This window comes from Rhinolophus sinicus, linkage group LG15 (genome assembly GCF_036562045.2).
Source record: "Rhinolophus sinicus isolate RSC01 linkage group LG15, ASM3656204v1, whole genome shotgun sequence".
NCBI lineage: Eukaryota > Metazoa > Chordata > Mammalia > Chiroptera > Rhinolophidae > Rhinolophus > Rhinolophus sinicus.
Genome location: NC_133764.1, coordinates 34557029 through 34573321, shown reverse-complemented (window position 1 = coordinate 34573321; position 16293 = coordinate 34557029). Strand labels below are relative to the sequence as shown.

Below are 16293 nucleotides of genomic sequence, written 5' to 3'. Positions count from 1 at the left end.
TTGGTGCTTTATCACTTCTTTAGAGGGAGATCGCAAAGCGGGGTTGGGGGTGGGGGGCTGAGGGGTGGGGAGGTGTCCTCCTACCTAGATGCTTGCGTTTTTTCTCAGTGGAGCCAGATGGCTCACTCATCTCTCCCCCTTCAGATGTTAGTAGGGGCTGCCTCCTTAGCAGCCAGACCTGGGACAGATTGGAGGTGTGAGTGAGTGCTGGTGTTTGGGGTGGGGAGGGCTTGACCAGCTGGTGTAATTGCCTATCAATAGGCCGAAGTTGAGAGGGTGTTGATGGATTGGTGGCTGGGTGCCATGGAGAGGTTGCTTGGGGCGATATCATGTTCTCACTCTCTTGGTGACCAGCTGGTGAAAAGGTTCAATAAAGATGCCCTCCCCGCACCCCCGTTTTTTGGTCTACGTGGAGTTAATGATTTTGTCAGGCTGAAGGATCTAGGCGTCCCCCCTCTAGCTAGTCCGAATCTGCCATGGAAGGACTGAAGTAAGCAGTGCACTGGCATCTCTCCATTGTTCAAAATAATGGGTCTCTGGAAGAGGAGTGGCAAACTCAAACAAAAAGTCCAAGTGCTACTGGAGTTTGCAGCACTGTGGTCTTCGTTTAGGTGTGGGTAACATCGTTGCCAGTGGGCGCTCCAGTGCAGTGGGGGTCTCTCACACAGTCGTTGCTTAGCAAATATCTGTTGAGTAGAATTGCACACGGGAATGAGAACTTAGACGTGGAGCAGGACTGGGCTTGGTGGTAACTCGTCTTTCGCTCTTTTCCTCTCTTTTGCAGAGGAAGTCAGAATTGGGTTGTTGGTCAGTATATGTAAAGCTTAGATGTCTTGGGTGATTGTCCTTTCTTTCAGGAACTTAGTGCAGTCTGGGGCTTCACCAGCAAATCCCCATGCTCACTGAGAATGGCTTCTGAGAGGTCCTTTGGGGTATCATTTCTGTGCTCGTCTAATATCGCTGGTCCTTAGTGTTTCAGAGTGGCCTGCCTCTCAGCTGCTGTCCCAGGCCGTGTCAGGTACTGGGAAGTTGTGTTGGATGACCTACGCCTGTCCCCACAGAGACCGTTTTAGGGTGGGCCCTAGAACTTGGATTCCCAATATACCGTCCATGGTGCCAACATGGCTCCTCGGAACGTGGGGCTGCCTTCCTAAGGCTTTTAAAAAAATGAATATCATTTTTTTTTTTAACTTTTATTTATTTAAGTGTGTTCTTCTAGGACCCATCAGCTCCAAGTCACATAGTTGTTTCAATCTAGTTGAGGAGGGCACAGCTCACAGAGGCCCATGTGGGGATCGAAGCGGCAACCTTGTTGTTAAGAACACGGCGCTCTAACCAACTGAGCTAACTGGCTGTTTCCCCCCCACCCCGAAAAAAAAAAAGGATATCATTTACATTTATGCCCAGATCTTACAGAGTCAGCCCAATGAGTTTTGACAGTTGTATACACCTGTGTAACCACCATCCAAAATGAGACAGTGGCTATGTCTGTCACCCAGAAAGAGCTCCTGTTACCTAAGTCAATAGGTAACCACTTTGTGACTTTTGTCACCATAGGTTAGATCTGCATATTCTTGTGCCTAAGTGGAATCGTGTGTGTGTGTGTGTGTGTGTGTGTGTGTGTACAGCCTTCTTTCACTCAGTGTAAGGATTTTGAGATTTGTCTATGTTGTGATGTCAGTAGTTTTTCCTTATTGCTAAAGAGTATTTTTTATTTTATAAATACACTACAATGCTGTTGATGGATGTTTGGGTTGTTTCCAGGTTTGGGCTATGAATAAAGCGACTGTGTACATTGTTGTATAAGTCTTGTGTGGATGTATGTTTTCGTTTCTCTTGGGACAGTTGTCTAGGGGAGAAATTACTGGGTCATAGGGTACCATGTTTTTTTTGTTTTCTTTTAAAGCACAAGTGCTCTTTCCTGCTTTGGAGAGTACACAGACGTGTCGGCCAAGCCCCTGCCCATCATTTTGACTGGGTAGGCGTGTAGCCAACAAGAGTCAGATCATTCCGGCAGACCTGCATCAATTAATAACTATAATTAAAGCTGAATGTAAATGAGTGTAATTTTGATTACAATCATTTAGGTTTAATTCTGTAAAATTATAGGAAGCTGGTATATTATGAGGACTTTTTGATAAAAGGAAATCAGTACAGATAAAGTTCCCATATAAATTTGATTCATGCTTGAGTCATGACTAATAGTTGACATGCGAAAGTGGAAAGCTGACTCAATGTGCAGTTCATGTGGTCACCCCTCCTGGGTTTCTGGTGGGTGATTTGATGTGGAACCGACATGGGCGGCCTCATCCTGAGGGTTGTATGTAGACTCCTTCCTTCTTCCCAGGCCCCCTGCCTCCATTCTGATCAGGCCTTCACCACCTGCCATCTAGAGTATGTCAGTAGCCCAGCAGCCAGTCTCTTGGTTTGCTGTCTAGGAGAGTTTGTTTAGTAGGTAGTGGACGGTACCTGGCTTCTGTAGTTTGAAAATTCCGCATGATTCTAGTGTACAACCAGAGATGGAAACAACCCACCCATTGTCTCAAGTCCTAGCCATTCTGCCCGCCTTCTGAACTATACCCAACTGCCTCGTGGGGCCCCAACACACACCCTCTTTATAAGCCAGGCTGATCACCCTGCAGCCCCCACATCGTAAGCTTTGGCGTGCTTGCCTCCCAGGTCGCTCACACACTCTTCCCAGCTAGAAGTTCCTACTCTCCTTTCCCTTCCCAAACCCTGTCTAACTTTTAAGAGCTCTTCGCCACGTTTTCTTTGATGTTGTACTTTTTTTTTTTTTTAACGTTGCCATCTCTTTTCTTGGAGGGACCGCGAACTTTCTTCCTGTGTCATTGCAGATGCCTTCTCTATTTATCATTTCAGCTGTTTTCTGTAGTCTCTCTTATTATGGTACATAGCCAGCTCCTCAAAGGCAGGAACTCAGGTCAGCTTTTGCATCTTCCTCTCTCTTAGCCCCCTAGGGTCTCGCATGATGTTGGTCATGTAATGGTCAGTACTTAGGTACTTATTAATTGACAATTACAAATTAATTTTTTATCTGATTTGGAGACAGAGGTAGAGGCATTACTTGGCTCCAGTACTTGCAAAGTAATTATTGGCTTGATTTATATGGATTGCAAGTTTGTGCCTACTCCTTAATTACACGGCCTTGAAGTGACCTTGAAGTTAGAGTCCTGGTTGATTTGCTTCAACAAACACAGGGAGGACCCACTGTGTAGCTGGCCTTGAGTTGGGTGCTGTTATTTTGAACTCTGTGTTCCTGTCATGTGTAGAGTTCCATGCACCTTATTTTTAGAGGCATTATTCAATGGATGCTGATATTCAATGCATTGTAAATGATCTATGTGCAATACTTTCCTCTCCCCTTTTTATTAAGAGGGAAATTTAGTGTTGTGGCTTGGATTTTCTTCCCCTCTTTAAGCTGTCATTATTATCATAAAAGAAATGCTTAACTGCCCCATCATGCCAGAATGTTCTGATGTATTTTCCTCAAGGAACTTTTCACAGATTCATTTATATTTCCAGAGCGGAAATTGTCCCAAAATGAGCACTTAAGCAGAAATGAAAAGGTTTGCCTGCTGTAGGCTACGGATTTAGTTGATTGTTTTTGATTATTCTGTGCTGGTACCTCTGACACCAGAGGGAAATTAGTAGCATTATAAAGTGTGGCTCCCTGAAGCAATTGCATAATACTTTGAGAAAAAGGAGCATATGAGTTTTGCTAGGTTTTAGAAGTCACAGAGGGGAAATGGGGGGTTTTACCCTCAGAGCTTGCAAATGTCTGCTGATTTTCCATGTTTACATGGTTCCTCCAGTCGCTTTCAGTCTTCTGGTGTCAAGGCTGTGACTTAGATGCCTTCAACAAAAACACACAGTCCATGGGGGTGTCGCATTGTCATGCAGAAACATTTCTGAAAACTGAGTTTTTGTACATAGGAGCTTTTCCCCCATTGGATTTTCACTGTGAAATCAGGGTCTTCTATTATTAAAACATTCAAAAATTTTATTATAAATTTACAATATTTGCTTCTGTGTATTACTTTTGCACCAACCTAATAGTTATATATTTTCAAATTATCTTACCGGTTTATTTTAAAATTTCCCCTAAAGATATGCATGTATAATTTAAAAAGTCAGGGCTTATAACAAAAGCCCTGCAGGGCTTATAACAAAAACCACCAGTCTGCTGACCTTCCCCACCCCTGATTCCCACTTCTCAGAGATAAACGTGCACAGACATTTTAGCTGTTTCTTCAGCATTTTGTCTCTACGTGTCTCTGCTTTGTGCTTACTCTGCCACTTCTTGACCTTTTCAGCTTTAAACATAGCTAATGATTTCCTAGTGTGGAAGGTGAGGATTTGGCTCTTGTATCCCTACCTGCGTCCTACACTATGTCTACATTATATGTTTTATGTTAGTTCAATAGTCACAGCTTAAGAATGGCATATTATTCAGCCATAGAAGGGAATGAAACTCTGACACCTCCTACAACGTGGATTGGCCTCGAAAGCATCATGCTAAGTGAATTAACCCAGACACAAAGGGACAAATGTGTGATTTCACTTTATATGAAATATCAACAGCAGGCAAATTCATAGAGACAGAGTAGATTATAGAGGTTATGGGGTGGGGGCTGGGGAGAGAGGAGAATGGAGACTTAACTACTTAATGGTTACAGAGCTTCCGTTTGGCGTGGTGGAAAAGGTTTGGAAATAAATTGTGGTGGTGGTTGTTCAACCTTGTGAATGTAATTAATGCCACCCAATTGTAGACTTTAAAATTGCAAATTTTATGTTAGATATATTTTACCACAATAAACAGACAAGTTAATGAATAAATAAAAAAAGGCCAGCTTACATAATTAAGACTGTAAATATTATTTATTTCCTTCCTGTGCAATTTTTGTGTTTTCCAGAGTTATAAAGGTCTCAGTTTCTTCATCTACTTTTTAGGGTACCAATCATTAATTGGCCACCAGTCTCCCACCCAGAAGCGCAAATCTCTCCTCCAGGCATTCAGCCCTTTGAGGGCTCTATAATGCGCTCTTCCCGGGAGCCCTCCGCCCTCTCCCCCCTTCCCATCTGGGCTCTTGCTCTCCCCGTCTGTTGCACTGTGGCTCCCGACATCCTCTTTCACCACCCACCTGGGGATTCTCTTTATTTCTCTCCCCCGGCCTCGACTTGTTTTACTCCCTCATACCAGTGAAAAACACACCCTCGAGTATCTTCCTGAGAAAGGGGACCTGGGAGGTAAAGTCTTCAGCTGCCTTCTCCAGAAGTAGGGCCTGCCATGGGGACTCCTGTGCAAGGAATTCAGGGAAAAGAAGCCGCCGGGAATGGGGGATGGATGGGGCTGGGGAAGGAAGAAACTGGGCTGAGATGTGGGAGTGTGCCGGGCGCCTCAGTACATAAACTTCCAACGTTTTCCCCGTTTTTGGTGTGGTGTCCTCCCTCCTGGCGGGGACATTGGGGGCGCTCCTGAATGTCTAGTGGGATAGTTACTTGGCCGCACGCGGTACAGGAAGAATCTGGGATCTGATGGGTTCTTATCCAGGCTTTCTACCAATCCTCTCTATTGGCCCATCTGTGCTCCCATTTCCAGTGGTTCCAGGGCCCTCCACCGCCGGGCTGTCCTGGGGTTCTGTGGCATGAACTGCCTTCTTCTGAGTCTCTTCCGCTGGGCTCAGGTGTCAGCCTCCGTGGGGCATCTGCCAGTCATTACCTGTCCTCCTTTCTAGCTTCCAAAACGCTATGGCTGTCATCTCCTCTCTGGCTTCTTTTGTCTCTGTGGTTGAGATCCTTCTAGTCCTTTTCCTCACACTCTAGTGGGAATTTGGGGGTGAGCAGCTTGTGTTCAGTGGCCACGTTTACTAGAAATGGCCTAGGATTTACCCATTAGCTCAGGAGACATTGCTCTTTGTAAACGTAGTCAACATTGAAAATGTTGGGGATGCTGAAGGAAACAGCACCTTAAACCTTGTCTTTACTCTGTAACTCTTAGGATTTCTTAAAAGACTGTGGGTCAGGGTGGGGGTGAAGATGGGGAGTAACATGATTTGGGGGTGGTGCAGTCAGCTGTGGATGCTGTTAGCTTGCTTTGGGGCTTGGGAACGACGCCCAGTCTTTTTGGGTGTCAGATTTTCCATCTATTAAATGAAGCATTTGGACCAGCCAGCCTCCCAAAGTCCCTTTCAACTCTACAAGTGTGCGATTCTGTCAGCGGACTCTGTTCAGTGGATTGTCCACAAAGCTCTGAACATTTTATGTCAACTTCTTTCCATACCCAAGAAATACTCCATTATGTTAAACAATTCCTCATCAGTGTTTGTAAAAGGAGTGAAGGCGTTTGAGGATGCGCCTATATAGCACTTAACTTGGAACGCACCAAATGCCACCGAATCGCACAATACAAAATGGTTACTGTGCTGTGAATTTTACCTCAATTACAGAAAAAAAAAGCAAAAGCTGAGTTGGGCCTAACCCTCCCTTAGAACTCTGGCTGAACCCTCCAACCCCCCTGCACTTCCATCTGCAAAATTGCCAAAATGTCAAAACCCATCTCTCGTGCCCTGTCTTCCAAGCAGCCCAAACCCTGTGCCTCAGTCCACATGTATAATGGATGGGAAAATGTGGGACTTAGATTCAGGTCTGAGTTTGAATCTTGACTCTGCCAACATACTCGTTAGAGAGCCCTAGGCCAATAACCTCAGCTCTCTGCAGCTCAGCTGGGAAATAGCTGAACATGGGGGCGGGGATACTACATAACAAGGTTGCCCTGTGGATTACTTGGGGCAAGGCGTGTACCACGCCAACCTACTTCCCAGCAGGAAATACGTGTTGCGTCAGTGTGTGTGGCATTCTTCCCTCTCTCTGAGCCTGGCGTCATTCAGCACGCCCTCACTCATCCTCCGACCTCTCTCCTAGGGTGGCCCTTTGCCATCACACTGGATTCATTATCTGTGTCCCTATTTCCTTCGGGGCTGGGATTAGGGCTGAGCTCTGAGCATCTCTGTGCCCCAGTACCACCCGCCTGGGTCGCCCAGGACAGGGCAGCTGTTCGGTATCAGCGGCCTAAATGGGTTCTCTGTTGTCCTTGCTGATGGGAGGCGCCATGGGGGTGGAGAAATCAGAAGAAGGTATAATCAGAAAGTGATTCAACATTCATTTTTTAGTCTATTACCTGGATTTTGCAGTGGTTTTACCTTCCAGTGTTGTGCTGTCATCCCCTCTATTTAGTCTAAATAGTTTCATCACCTCCAAAGGAGACCCCATACCCACTGAGCAATTACTCCGCATGCCTTGCTCCCCCCACCCCCTGTCAATCACTTATCTGCTTTCTGTCTATGGCTCTATCTCATTTTTGTGTCCGGCCTCTTAGCATGATTTTGAGTTCATGGTATAGCGTGTATCAGTGCTTCATTCCTTTTCATGGCTGAAATGTATTCCATCGAATGCAATATTTTGTTTATCTGTTCAATATCTGCAATATTTTGTTCATCTGCGCTGTTTCCGTCTTTTGTTGATTATGAGCCAGGTCAAGATCAATGTTTAAAATGAACTCAGGTTATTCACGTGTTCGCTCGCCCATCTGTCGAGATGGGAGTTGAAGGCATGATCGTGGCCAAGAGGCCATGGGCATCGTATGAAGAATGAGAAGAGAGCCAAGGCCTGGGAAAAAGTGAAGCACACACAGCTTCTCAAACATGAGCTTGCCCGAGAATCTCTTCCTTCAACATTCAGATTCCTGAGCCCTGCAGTAGACCTGCCAGACTAACCAAAGGCTAAAATTAGACCCTCAGTCCATTGTTGGGTTTATTTCCTCCTTAGCTCTTTTGCATGAGTTGTTACTGTTATTGAAATGTTCACTCCCTTGAGCTTCTTCAGTTATTTAGCAAACATTTGGGCTGCTTTGGTCTTAGCAGTAGCTAGCTTAGAGGTTGGGCTCCACCCAAGCTATCCCATGACTCATTCGATTGGTTGGGATTTTCATTTTTTGGGGAGGGGACTAGAGACAAAAAGGACTTTGGGATAACTGCAAGGCCCCTGCCATGTGTGATGAAAGCCGATTATACATTCCTTTTATTGACAAAGGTGGGGAAGCGGGGGGTACTGGTGGTCAGCTCCTCAGGCGTACATGTGATGTCTTCAGGGCTGGTGCTGTTGGCCCAGCTGTTGCCTTTGTAAGCAGGGTCGCAGGTGTAGAAAGGCTTCTGGTATTCTACCATCTGGGTCATACAGGCACTGGCTGGCAAAGAGTTGCCTGTGGAGCCCATTCCCTGAAGCCTTGAGCCCAAGGCTCACCTCTTCCTCCTCGGTCACCTAACCCTGCTTCCTAGGGGTAATTGAGGGTGAATCAGATACACTACTTCCTGCTTCTCTATCACTAGTTAATATGTCACCACACCCAGATTTAAAAGTGCCCAACCTTTAAAGGAGCTTCGCTAGTGCTGAGAGCTTCAGGCAAGCCACCTTTGTTGAGGGACTATTAAAAAAATAAGGCTTATCATACAACCCAGCAGTTTCACTCCTTGGTATTTCCCCAACGAACTGAAGAGTTACGTCCACACAAAAACCTGCGCACAGATGTTCACAGCAGCTGTATTCGTAATGGCCCAAACCGGGAAGCAACCAGGATGTCCTTCAGTAGGTGATGGATTGGTGAACTGTGGTCCATCCAGACAACGGAATATTATTCAGTGTTAAACAGAAATAAGCTATCAAGTCACGAAAAGACATGGAAGAACCTTAAATGCATATTTCTGAGTGAAAAAAGCCAATCAAAAGGGCTCCATAGTATGTGATTCCATCGAACATTCTGGAAGAGGCAAAACTATGGCGACAGCAAAAAGAGCAGTGGTTGCCTTTTTGGGGGAGTGCTGAATAGGTGGAGCACAGAGGATTTTTAGGGCAGTGAAACCATTCTTTGTGATACTATAGTAGTGGATACATACCGTTATTTATTTGTCCACACTTATAGAATGTATGACACCAGGAGAGGTCGCTAGGATAAACTATGGACTTTGTACGATAATGGTGTATTAACGTAGGTCCATCAGTTGTGACAAACATACCACTGCAGTGTAGGATATAGATAGTTGGGGGGAGGGGCCGTGCAGGTGTAGGGCAGGTAATAGATGAGGATTCTCTGTCCTTTCTGCTCTATTTTGCTGTGAACCTAAAATTGCTCGAAAATGTAAAATACATAAAATAAGGTAAAGTGTGCCTTTATTTACTGTATTCGTTTCCTGTTGCTGCTGTAACAAACTACCACAAAGGTAGTGGCTTAAAGCCACACCAATGTCTTGTTTTGCAGTATGGGAGGGAGGCCGCAAGTCCCGAACCATTTTAACTGGGGTAACATCAAGGTAGCAGCAGCGCTGTGTGCCTTCTGGAGGCTCTCGGGGAGCCTGTTTTGGCCGCCTGCCTTCCTTGGCTCATGCCCTTTTCTCCGTCTTCAGGCCAAGAACGTAGCATCTTCCAGTCTCTTTCTTTTTTTCTGCTTTTCGCATCTTTCAGATTCTGACCCATCTCCCTCTCTCATAAGGACCCTTGTGATTACGTTGGCCCCACCCAGATCATCCAGGGTAATCTCCCCATCTCAAGAAAATTAACTTAATCAGAGCTGCAGAGTCCCTTTTGCCATGTAAGGTGACATATTCACAACTTTTGGGGTTTAGGCTGTGGTCATCTTGGAGAGGGGAAGTCATTTATTTTTATTTTTATTTTTTTTGGGGAAGTCATTATTTTGTCTACCACGTGTATCCTTTAAGTAACTTTCCTCTGGGCCCTGTTGTCATTTCAGGCAGGTAACCCAGTTTCATTTCATGTTCCATGATCTTTGGCGATTTTCCAGTTGATGTGAAATAGGGAGGCTGCCGAGGGAAAGAAATGAAGGAAATCCAGTTGGGTCCTGGGCTTGACTGGAAGGATAAAGTGATTGTCAGGGAGGGGCCGCCCTTGAAATACCTGGGATGCTTTTCCATTTCAAGCATCCCAGATCCTGGCAAACCCTCCCTTGAGGGGCACATCTCTGCACCATCGCCCATCACTGGTCCATGAGGACATGTGTGTTTCTTACCTGTAGGGGCAGAAAAAAGGCTGGCACCCAGCAATGCGAGGGATGCAAAGGGGCTTTGGCAGAAGAAGTTGGACTTTGTGTTGAAAAGGGGGTGGGGAGTTGAGGCTGAGTAAGTACCGCAGGTGACACTGACAGAGATGGGATGTGGGGAGGGATTGGAGGATGAGATGAGTGGCCTGACATGGGGCATGTAGTTTTAGAGCTGTGAATGATGGGACTGTATGCAAGGCCCTGAAACACGTGAGGAGAGAGATTCCTGGGTAGCTCTGTGCTTCTGTGCAAAATCCTCCTCCGGGGGGCGTTTTCCGTGAATGGCAGCTAGCAAGGGCTGTTGAATTCTAAAGCTAGTGCGACAACAGTCTGGAAAAGGGATGGGTTCGGCCACGGCCTGGAGGAGGAGCCCACAGCTTCCTTTGATGGCTTCATGGAGCTGAACCGATGAGACATTTTCATCCTTTTGGGGCGTTTCTAAGGCATTTGTAGTTTTCTGTGAGTGGCACTAAGACTTTTGCTGGGAGGACCTGGCTCAGAGCAACTGTGTGTAGATGATGGTTGGTGGAAGGGAAATCACTTTCTGCATGGATTTGTCCTTTATTGTTACTTTTGTCATCCTTGGTTCTGTCACTCTGAATGTTATTTCGGAGATGGATGATGCAGACGTATTTTTTAAGACAAGGCATAATTAAGTCATTTTTAGAAACCCATTCAGCATTTTATATGGCAGTGATGATTGTCATATGGTTACGATGGGTAGTGGGTGTACTCAGCCAAGATGTCACCGCATCGTACAAGAGTAAATGACTGCGGGTGACTGTTTAATTTGGTAAACACTGGAGAATCTTTTATTGACTTGACCTCACTGAGATTTGGGTCCAGCTTCATTTTTCACTTTGGCTTATATTTTTCCCCTCATAAGGTAACTATGGTCTTGCTTACTCAGTTCCCTGGATCTGTCACTTATTGGCTGTGTGACCTAGAGCAAATTATCTTATTACTTTGAGATTCAATTTCTTTATCTACAAATAGCAGTAGAAAACAGTATCTGCCTCCCAGGCTTGTCACGATGATAAAAAGAAGAGATCAAAAGTGAAGCTGCTGTCTGGAAATAGTGGGTGATCAATAAATATTAGTTCCCTTCTTCCTTTTTAGAGATAAGACAATTGACGAGACCAAGCTGACATTGACTCCCTGGTTGCCTCAAATATTTCAAAGGCTGTCAGAGAGGAAAAACACATTTGGTGCTCCTGAGAGCAGACTTAGAGCTAATAGGTAAAAACGGAAGGGAGAGCGATTTCAACTCAACATAAGGAAAGCCTTTGTGATAATTAGAGCTGTCTTCTAATGCAGTGGTGCTCATGAAGGAGTGAGCAGTGGGTCCTGGAAGTACAGTAGTACCTTGGTTTTCGAACGTTTCAGAATTCGTACAGTCTTCCGGAACGGATTATGTTCGAAAACTGAGGTACCACTGTATTCAGTTCAAACAGGATTTCTCAACAGTGTTACTGACATTTGGGACCACGTAATTCTTTTTTGTCAGGGGCTGTGCATTGTAGGATGTTTACCAGCATCTCTGGCCTCTCATCACTAGATGCCCCTAGTCTGTCTTCAAATGTCCCGTGGAGGGCAAAATTGCCCCGGGTTGAGAACCATTGAAATAGAGGCTGGATGACAGCAAACCAGACTCGATCCTCCCAAAGTCAACTCCGTTCTACCCCAAACTGAGTTTTTACAACCAACATTGGTTCCAGGAATTCCAACGGTGGCTTTTTGGTTTGGGACAATACTGTGTTTCCCTGAAAATAAGACCGGGTCTTACATTAAGGTTTGCTCCAAAAGACGCATTAGGGCTTATGTTCAGGGGATGTCCTCCTGAAAAATCATGCTGGGGCTTCTTTCCCGGTTAGGTCTTATTTTTGGGAAAACACGGTACCTACCATTGAGAATTAAAGGCCTAACACATGGGAAACTGTTGGGCTCAGTGTGGGCCCTCGAGAGCAACTGAAGTTCCCCTTGGAAGGCCTTCTGTGGTTGGCTTAATGGTTTGTTTCTCATTGGGGTTTTGCAGGTCATGTTAGCGGCTTCTTACTGGTCTCTCCTGGCCCCAGCGGTTGAGATGGCCACGTCCTCGGGGGGCTTCGGGGCCTTTGCCTTCTTCCCTGTGGCTGTTGGGTTCACCCTTGGAGCTGCGTTCGTCTACATGGCCGACCTCCTGATGCCTCGCCTGGTGAGTACCACTCTTCAGACGTGATGTGCTCTGTGAAGTAGCCAATGATACCGGAATAGATATTTCAAGCCATTTAGGGCTTTGATGTAGAGGAATTGAATTTGACTTTTTTCCTGAAAGAAAATAAGCTCTTGGTCATGTGGCTAATCATCCCCTTAGTTACGTTTTGCTAGGTTCAGATTTTAAATGTCAGGCTTCATTATAAATACAGAGTGCAGCTGACATTGGTGCCATGTGGCCCTGTATATATGAGCGGATATAGAAGCTGGGAGAAGTGAGTGACTGTGACCGTGGTCCTGACCCCTCAAAGCTTATGACGTCACCAGGGAGATGACAGCTCATCCAACTATAGCATAAGACCAGTGACAAAGCATCACACCGACAAAGGCTCATTAATAGGAGAATGAGACAGGAAACCTGGGCAGCAGGGCTCTGGGTGGAGCTCACATCTGCCATTAACTGGTTGCATGTCCCTCAGCTCCAGTTTCCTCTCCTGTGATGTCAGGGTGACTCCCTGTAGGGGCTGCAAAGTCAAAGTATCTGAAAAGGTACTGGAACAGGGCCAGTGGGTTGGGTTTGGGGAGTGAATGTGTACTCGCTCACGGAGAAGTGTGATGAGAAGCACCGCTTGAAGTCTGGCTGTGCTCCCAGAGAGAGTCGAGGCCAGGCCGTGAGCTTGGAACCGACGACCATTGGCTAAAACCGGGTTCCCTGCGCAGGCGACCATGGACACATCAGATCCATGTCAGTAAGCACCCAGCTTACACGTCGCCTACCTCACTCTGTCCCGACAAGTCCTCCAGGTGGGCAGACGCCCCTGTGAGACGTCAGCCGGTGCTTGAATTCTCTGCCCCCCAGAAAGGGAGGAGGCACAGATGGTGGAGAACGGGGTCCAAGGCCGTTTCTTCTGTGGGATCCAGGTGAGCGAGGCTCAGGTCAGGCTCACTGGTCTCAGGGGGACATGTACTCCAGGAGGGGGGCTGACGTGCTCTCCCGTGCTTACCTGCCTTCTTTCTTGCCCTAAATTCCCACATGGAGAAAGAGAAGGGAGAGTTCCTGGGAACTTGACTCTGGGGTTAGTGGGAAACTGATTACTCGTGTCCCGGGAGGACCAGCCTCTGGACCAGACAGCTGGGTGTGATGGTTGGATGGAGAGCCATGATACGGTTTTGGAGGAAAAACCATGACATTTTGTTTCATCAGAAGCTCGAATGGCACTGTCGCTTTCTGCCCCCTGGGCCCCGGGCTTCCTTGCTGTCGAATACACCTGCATGGTAATCACTTTGAGAGGTGGGCTGTCATATTCTGCTCTCAGATGCACCCTATTAGTGTGTGAACTTGCTGTCGGGAGGTATTTTACTCCCCCTGGCAGGAAGATCTCGTGGCCAGTGGCCTTGTCTCCCAAACGGTAGGCAGGGGCTGGCTCGGCAGCGTTACACAGGCCCTAGTGGGTCTCATTCTGCCTTCCCACCTGGGCCCCACTGGGCTTGTCTTTTGCAGAGGGCTCTTTGCAATCATGATGGGTCACCACCCAGTGGTCCTGGAGGCAGGAAGGAGGTCAGGTATATTTGATCAGCTGTCACAACGTAGGGGCTTTCTCTGCGCAGTGTAAATAGTGCTTGGCCAGTGTGTACTGTGCAGCAGTGTTCTAGTGCTTTGGCTTCATGTTTATTCTCATGTCTGCTTTGAATGTGAAGCAGATCCCAAGGGAAAGTCTTGGATAGACTCTACAGAAAATTAGTGATGGTGTGGGAGTGGTGGCTGAACAGCTAGGGAGAGAATGAAAGGGGTCCAAAGAGTATAATAACCATTCACGCCCAGGGCCTCGCTAATTGGCCGAAAGGTCAGCCTGACAGTAAACATCTGTTCTAGGACATTTGAAAAGAAATTCATTCTTGCTGTTGCTATAAGAGGGGGAATTTGTCTTGGAAGGTCTTATAAATAGATAAGAATTGTTTATAATTGCTGCACTCCCTGAATACGAATGTTGCCGTTTAAGAGTGGTTCTTGCAAGCAGTCCGCCCACCCATCCATCTCTCTGAGACAGAATAAAGGTTTCCCTTCAGAGCAGCAGCCTGGATCTGTGGAAGGTGCTTGGTGGAGTCAGAGGTAGTGGGTCTTGACACTGCGTCCATGTGGCTGTCCAGCATTGATCGAGCGCCCATAGAGTGTAGTCTTCGGTGGGGAGGGGGGTGGTCTAGAATTTGATTTCAGAATGCTCACTGTTCTGGGAATTCATGAGCCTGAGGGAGCGCTGTGGGCAAATTCAGCTTGAGGTCTGTTCAGTTTCCAGTTCGTTCTACCTTACGACAAAGCCCTGCTGTTCAGCACGTGGCCCGGGAACAGGAGGAAGTGGTGAGAGCAGAGGCGTGGCTGCAGCCCGTGGATGGAGGGGCTCTTACCTGTGGAGCAGGCCCGGGACGAAGGGGGCCCTGCCTGCAGGAACCCCAGTGCGTGGAGTTTGACGGGTGAGAGGCAGTGAGTCAGTGCCTGTGTCACTTCCCCTGGAGAACTGCAGAAGTCCAGCAGGGGCCGAGGTGTGGCTGGAGGGCTTCTGCAGCAACACCCCAGCCTGAACCCTTGCCCATGGCCGGTCAAGCACCGGTTCTACTGCCTGGCAGCGCCAGCGCCACCCACCCTGGATCTGCTTGTAGCTACAGTTCCCGAAAGGCAGCAAGACTCTTGGGTTGGTGGGGAGGAAATGGTTAACAACGGACTCTGTTCTCTAACTCCACGTCCCTTCACTTAGGCTTTCAGATTTATTTGTCCCCGTTTTGGAGCCAAAGCAAAATATGGCTCATGAAACGGGTTTTACTCATCACAGCCTGGCAGGTTGAAGCACTGGCTTTGTTAACTTCGAATGCTGCAAATCGCTGTCTGAGCCGGGTATTGGTTTTTATTTATTTATCTGGGAATCAAGTAGAGAAAGCTCATGCAGTAACTGTTAATGTGATATGAACTGTCAGGGATTTACAGAGACTTTGCCAAGTGGTGTCTTAATGAAAGGGAGACAGCGGCGGCAGGGAGATGAGGAAGGTACCGCCTGCTTGGCGTAGGAAGAGGGCTGGCCAGAGGACGGGTGATGGGCACGCAGCGAGGGCCAGCCCTAGCTCAGGGCTCCTCCCTTGGGGTCCTAGGGAGGAACCGAAGGGCTGTGCAATCGGTACATACTGGCATTTTGACATTGTTACGTATAACATGAGTCAGTGGTATAGACATTCTTATGATCTCTTCAGTTTTGCATCTGCATGAATTTAAAGATGGTGGTAGGTGGTGAGCCTTCCCCTTTAGTTGAAAGGAGAGATTTTTCTTCTGGTGAGTAGAAGGGTGGGGTGTGTGTCCCCAAGGTCTCAGGTCCTTCTTTTTAATCATATCAGTATTACATCCATTCCATACGAAAATCGCATTCTGAAATAGAAAAAGTTATGTGTAAGTGCCTTCCTGTTATGGACTGTACCCTCCCCAAATTCCCATGTGGGACCTAACCCCCAACGTGGTGGTGTTTGGAGGTGAGGCCTTCTAGAGGAGCTCTAAAGAATGGGATCAGTGCCCTTTTAAAAGAGTCCCCAGGGAGCCCCCACACCCCTTCTGCCCTGTGAAGATACAGCAAGAAGACACTGTCTGTGAACCAAGAAGGGGGCCTTCCTCAGACACCCAATCTGCCACTGCTTTGATCCTGGGCTTCTCAGCCTGCAGAACTGTGAGGAGTAAGTTTCTGTTGTTTGTAAGCCACCCGGGCTGTGGTCATTTGTTACAGCAGCCGTAGCAGACTAAGACCCTCTCCTATTCCCATTCTCTCCCCAGACTAAACCAGTCAACCATTGTCATCAGTTTAGTGAGTATCCTTCCAGATTCTCTTTTTCTTTAAGAAAATGAATTGTGTGTGTCTTTTAAATACTGAAAGATCAATACTTTCCCCATTTGCCTGTATTGTTCGAGTATGCTTTACATCAACTTGATGGCAATACAAGCC

General features: G+C 47.0%; 1 protein-coding gene across 4 annotated transcripts in view; it reads left to right on the top strand.

Moving 5' to 3' along the window:
* SLC39A11 (solute carrier family 39 member 11) overlaps positions 1–16293 on the top strand; it is a 359240-nt gene that overhangs the window by 93390 nt on the left and 249557 nt on the right. For all 4 annotated transcript variants that reach the window (XM_019740426.2, XM_074319972.1, XM_019740425.2 and 1 more), the window contains one exon: positions 12162–12320. In XM_019740426.2, coding sequence (XP_019595985.1) covers positions 12162–12320 — 159 coding nt within the window. The remainder of the gene's footprint in view (positions 1–12161; positions 12321–16293) is intronic.